The following is a 6,529-nucleotide window of genomic DNA, read 5'->3' on the forward strand; positions in this document are numbered from 1 at the left end:
CCAGCTACCTATTGGAGGCTAGCCGCTACAGTCTGGCACTGGAGATAATTATTATGTTCACTGTTTAGACTGAGCACATCAATGATGCCCAATCAATCTGCCCAATGTGTGTTCTGTTCCACCTAACTATAACGTCCCATCGCATCAACCCTACTACACGCACATGTCGTCACTCTAGCACGACTTGTGTTATTATTGTTTATTTTGATTCGCACGATAAATAGAGCACAATAAACGTTAACTTGACCGAAGGTTAAAGGTGACTGCAGATAGAGGAACACATCGAGGTACAGGTACCGGCATCAATACATTATCAGAAACAAACAAAAATGAGAGGTACGCAGAAAAAACTCTCGTAAGCCCAAGGGGAAGTAGTAGATGATGGATGAATGCACTCTCCACGCTCATCTACACTGTTCGTGGAAATGCACACATACATACAATAATATACAGCATAGCAATAGCATGCACAGAACCGAACAATTTCATGTTCACACATGCAAGCACAGACCTGAACATTAGTACCAAAAGCCGATACGGACAATATCCCCATACACACAGACGCACACACACACAATGTCCCATGTATGCGCCCGTGGCGAGAAAAGCACGCAAAACTACAAATGCACTGGATGTGAACCCACAGATTTTCTCTTATAGCAACGATAGCGGATCTGATTCTGAATGAAACACACACACAATACAATCATTGAATGCCCATCCGCAGATGATGGCAGGTCCTGAAAGAACAGGCAGTATTCCAGTGATGGGGAACAGAACTTCGAGTGGCGAGTGAGGTATACACACACACGTGCGTGCGCGGGCACACACTAAAGTATTCAGAAATAGAATCGACATCGTATTCATTGGTTGGGGAATGGAAAGGAAAATAAAACATTGCTGTAGGTTATTGTTGTAAGGACACTGGGAGCACAACAGGAAGGTAAGCAACTTGCTTTGAAGCAAAGTAAGTTATTATTCCACGGATCTCAGAAGGAAGGAACGTTCCAGAATGCTGCACTGGCAACAGGCGGCCTGCATGTGCGCGGCCCCTGCAGTCGGTCCAGCTGCCGGCCTTGCAGTGCTGAAAAGAATGTGCAGTACAGCATGTAACATAGTATCGCAGCCTGGACAAATAGGCGCTGGGAAATCCTAGTTATGTGCTCACCTAAACCACGATGCACCAATCTTCTGAGCTACTTTGGCAACAACTTTGTCCACTTGAGACTCCCATGGGCTGAGCCAGTTGTTGAGGGCTGCACCAAGGTGGACGGCAATGACCGCTGATGGCAAGGCAATCCATGACACACAGTCACTAGGGCATCGTCAACATGGGCATTGGCGCTGAGGCTGGATCGATAAAATCAACCTTTAGGCTGCCGCGGGGTTGACAACGAGGCCGCTGTCTCGAAGCTAGTCAGTCAGCCTGGTCACCGCCATTGACGAACCAGTCGCCACCGCCAGCAGTGGCGGTAGGTTGTGACAAGTGTGGTGCAATATTGTCAGCAAATTCAGTACTCAGGATAAAATGAGTGACAAAGGGAACGTTGTGTTTGATAATATTGAAGTGAACAGGGATGATCACAAACCCAGCGCGTACTCCACCGTGAGTTACAAGAAAATTCCGGACTGGACGACGAGCAAACACCAACCAGGCAGATACTATCACGATAGCTGCCAAACCAGGTCAATGCCGACCTACTGCATAATGTCAATGTCAAACAGATCCTGCAGGAGAAGACTGGGGTGTTGGCGTCCAGTCACTGAGTGTACAGACACCAGTCACATTTCCTGCGTCTTTTGCAGCATACAGGATAGACTCATCACTGTAAAGTCCACTACTTCGTGATTTTTATTTGTAGAATACATGACAGGCGTATTCAGTGTGCCTCGCAGGACTGCGAGATGCTGCAGAAGACCAGGTTCGACCTTTCTGGACCGCCATTCACCGACGGTGGGCTACATGATGCTGGAGGAACTAGATTCCAGTGAAAACCCAAGATTCCTTTGCTCCTGGACGCTTCGACGTGTTGTGATATCTGCCAGGTGCGCAGTAACTAGTATTTTCATCGCTATAGCGAGGACGACGCCGATCGGCAAACTCTCGCTCACAGCCATCACCAGCCTCTCAAAACCATCACTTGGCATCCCCCAGAGGTATAGGAGAAAGCCAAAACAGCTCTCAACAAACAAAAGCTAAGGACGATGGAAAGAGAGCATGTCAAAAAGAAGACGAACAGTAGGAAGTTCAAATGGGTTTGAACACTCGTACCACCAACTATACCACTTTCAATAAATCGTGACGCCATTTTGTTTTAACATGAATATCGCGGGTTACATTGTATTCGACAGACTCAGCTCAAAATCCAATGTTCTAAGGGGAAGTGCATCGATTTTTCGAGTAGGGTCGAGAAGAAAGACAATTTGATATCGGTTCAAATGGCATACATGTATCTCTCGCTTCCATACGATAAGCCAAACTTGCCAAATCGCCAATTGTATACTCACGTTGCCATTGCGACCAGCGCAGTGATGACGTACACGTATGAAAGGCTTACCTCCACCACAGAGAAAGTCTATCACCCAGAAATTGGTCATTTTCAATTGTCTTAATTCACGAAGTGAAAGAAGTGCTGTGTTCAATGCTGTTAGTGCAGTGAACTGTTTATCGGCCTTCTCCTGCATTTCCATAGGCTGACTGTGCCTGGGAAATGGTTCCTTTAGGAGAAGATGCTTGGTATTCGCCATCTCTCCTGAGACATTTTCAGCAAACTTTCAAACCTACGACATTATTTCATTCGTCAATCTCCACCACCCGTTGTCTCACCTGGCTTCAGAAGATGTTACGAGACAGAGATAGGAGAGTGGCCAGGAAGCATCACATCTATCGTCAGGAAGTGGAAAGAGCAAACGGCGTGGTCCCTGGTTGGGGTAAAAGCTGAACGTTTGATTTGTCCCAACCAAGATTTCAGCATTTTGTTCGTCGCTATTTTCGCTTGTCTGCTGATGTCTCCACACTCCAGTTTTCTCCTGTTGGTGTCACGTCCCAGTACACAACCGAGAGGACTACTAACAAACAGTTCACTGCACTAACAGCATTGAACACAGCCCTTCTTCACTTCGTGAATACAATAAACAAATTGAAAATGACCAAATTCTGCAATGATCGACCTTCTCTGTGGTGGAGCTAAGCCTTTCATACGTCATCACTGCGGTTGGTGTCACGTCCCAGTACACAACCGAGAGGACTACTAACAAACAGTTCACTGCACTAACAGCATTGAACACAGCCCTTCTTTCACTTCGTGAATACAATAAACAAATTGAAAATGACCAAATTCTGCAATGATCGACCTTCTCTGTGGTGGAGCTAAGCCTTTCATACGTCATCACTGCGCTGATCGCCATAGAAACCTGAGTATACAATTGGCAAGTTTGGCTTATCGTATGGAAGCGAGAGATATTCCATTCGAGCCGATATCAAAACTGTCTTTCTTCTGGACCCTACTCGCATAATGGCAGAGCTATTATTTATAGAAAAGAAAAAGGACCAAGGGAGTACAAGTTACGCTAAAATAATTTCACGGTTCGTGTCAGACTCGGTTAGAGGCCACGTTTTCCGCACCCATAGGATATACATGTACATGTACATGTACATGACTTTTGTATAATGTCCACGAACACTTTCTTGAGTTCTGCTCCACATATCTCTATCCGCATACCAAACATGCATGAAGTATGCCAGCAAAAGTACCAAAATCTGCCAACGCTTCTGCCGGCATTGTCCGCCAAGGCCAGGGCTACCCGGAGCCGGAACCTGGGACCAATACGGTTCCTGGCCTGGCGGGCCGCGAGCTATTTACGGGTACCGTCTTTGGCTTTGACAGGCGGGACACTGGCGCAATTATCACTGTTCACGTGTTTACATTCACCAAAGTCAAAGAGTAACACAGGTCGTACACGGCCCAGCTGTCGATTGTGCGTGAGATCGAGAGCATTGTTGATCAACGCGTTCTGCAGGATTGTCCTACTCGACTTGCTCTCGAATCCGATTGATCTTTTGTTCTTGTGAGACACTGGGAGTGGGGAGAGGCTAATTTTAGTACCGTGACATCCCTGTCAACAGTAAGTGGACAAGATGTTCCTATGTCGACTTGCAGACCGTGTACTCACTGCTTGTTGAATGTTGTGGTGAATACTCAGTAGTAAGTGACCGGAACGTGTAACGGACGGATCGCGTGATGTTTTGTTTCGTTTACTCCTGAAGCGCGAAACACTGAAAAAATACTTGTGACCCGTCATAGAGAGGAATGAGTAAGGTAGTTTTCGAAACAAATCATGAGCCAGAGCCTCTAGCGCTAGACGATGTGTCGCTTTTGGCACACTTGAGTGTCGAGTTTAGCAAAGTACTCTTGATACCGACACCAGAAGCTGTGTATGACCGGCAACGACCCACCACTGCACTAGGGTCGGCACGTCGTTCCATCCACAACTGCCACAAGTGAAGACAAACTGTCACAAAAGGATTTACACTTACAGCGCATGGTGAGATGGTGTGAGCCTACTGTTGGTGACGTGCCGGACATCGACACTCTCCGGCTCCGTAGATGTACGTCTTCATCTCAGTCTGTGTGCATTCTCTCTGTTGCTGTTCTGGCGACGTCAGTGTGAGTGGAGCAGCGCAGCATCGCGATATCGTGATGTCAAACCTAGCTAATACATGAAGACACAAAGGCCGAGGGATGCTGGTTGCGCTGTCAGGTCAGGCTTGTTTCGGCATGAATCCTGCCTGAATGAGTGAAATCCGAGTCAACATACTCTCAGTCTTCTCGAGTGGAGCGAGTACTCGTGACTCTGCGACATGGGCGCTGGTGCTTGCGAGACTTCTTTTGTATTGTATCGGCAACTCGTCCATTTGTCAATGGCCTTACATCGTGGATTGATAGATATTCTCGCCGTTCTTGATGGTCTGTGACCAGCGGTGTGCCAGGACATGCACTGCCTGAAGTGCGGCTTGATCGAGAGCCAATGCTCAATATGCCGAGTAGTATTTATTGAGCAGTAGCGACGTCCGAGCACTCAGTGCGTGTTTGTGTTCGTGTCGGATAGGAATAAAATAATCACGCTCCGTTATCGCTGAAGTACTGCTTAGCATATGAAATGGGGACCAGAATAGCGGAGAGGGAATTCTGCCATTTCGGATGTCTTCTCCGCTGGCGGACGACTCTATCGCTGTGGATCCTCGTTGCCGTGAGCTGCTCGAGTGTGACGTGCCAAACGGCAGAGGAGAATGAACAAGGTGAGCAAAAAATAACAGTTACTATTAATTTTGGACGCTGGGATGAGTACGTAAATCCCGCACATTCTCGAGCACGGTACATCACTGAACGCACGTGGCTCAGCTCGTCATGCTCATGGAACCCCCACCGCGACCAGAGGTAGAGCAGATCGAGGATCCGGGATCGGGATAAAATCAACCCAGTTGCGTAGAGCATAACACTACAATGCAAAGACCGGTGCAAAGCGATAGTGGACAACACTGGATGGTAGCGACGCTCTGGTCATAAGGGATGGCCCCTGGTTCCAGTCCTGGTGGTGGTAGCCGTTTTTCTTCAGACTTTCCCGTCTCAACTCCCTCAAATTATTTTGACTGTGTGCTGTGTTTCAGGGGGGGGGGGGGGGGGGGGCTGGAATTTAGTTTTCACGGTGTGCCAGATCTAGATACATTGTTGGTTGCAGTCAGAGTGTTGACTGGATATACAATCATGGCATACAATGATAGTAAGTGACAGCAAAACACAGTGACACGTCGTAATAGAACACACAGTCACCCGGCAAAGATACATGATTTTGTTGATGTTATCTAATGTTATGAAATCTACCACAAAGATACAGGACCTACTGTCTAGGCTACAGCATTGTGGGGTGCGCGGAAGAACTGCCGGGCTAGAATTTCACCAAGCACAGCGTAGACTGCTATACATAAAAATAGGAGCGGTCCAGACTAGGAGGCTGACCCCCAGTTCTTTGCCACCCAACAGTACTGCATCCTAATAAGGCGACTAGCTCCGTGCCGTCCTCTTGTACTGTAAGTGCACACATTTTCGGCCCATGCAAATTCCGGCCTCCCTGAGCTAAAACACATTTCGGCTGCAACGAATTTTCGGCCTGTACTGCTGCTGCCTGTATGCACTGTCACACTGAACCTTGCAAAACAAAATTTCGGCCGCAGCAAATTTTCGGCCAAATATGATCAGGCCGAAAATAGCCGAAAATAAATATGAGCCGAAAATGTGTTGACTTAGGCCGGGGTCACACCAAACAATCCGTTTTCAGCTTGTGCTGAAAGTGGCTTGTGCTGAATGAAGCAGTTGGTCACATCGACCCATGAAATCCGCTGAATTTTTGCGTGCTGTAGAGGTTTTTTCTTCGAGTCCATTTTTTAATTTGATTTTTTTGGAATTTTAAATAAATTTTTATTTTCTGTTGAACATGTACGTGGCAATCAGCAGAGTTTTGGTACTGTACT

At 47.2% G+C, this 6,529-nt stretch overlaps 1 protein-coding gene across 1 annotated transcript in view; it reads left to right on the forward strand.

Annotated features, from left to right (window-relative positions):
• Positions 1–4,680: 4,680 nt before the first annotated feature.
• Positions 4,681–6,529, forward strand: part of LOC135825597 (neurogenic locus notch homolog protein 1-like) — a 12,145-nt gene continuing 10,296 nt past the window's right edge. The window contains exon 1 of the mRNA XM_065338203.1: positions 4,681–5,299. Coding sequence (XP_065194275.1) covers positions 5,161–5,299 — 139 coding nt within the window. The 5' untranslated portion in view covers positions 4,681–5,160. The remainder of the gene's footprint in view (positions 5,300–6,529) is intronic.

This window comes from Sycon ciliatum, chromosome 10, assembly GCF_964019385.1.
Source record: "Sycon ciliatum chromosome 10, ocSycCili1.1, whole genome shotgun sequence".
Taxonomy (NCBI): Eukaryota; Metazoa; Porifera; class Calcarea; order Leucosolenida; family Sycettidae; genus Sycon; species Sycon ciliatum.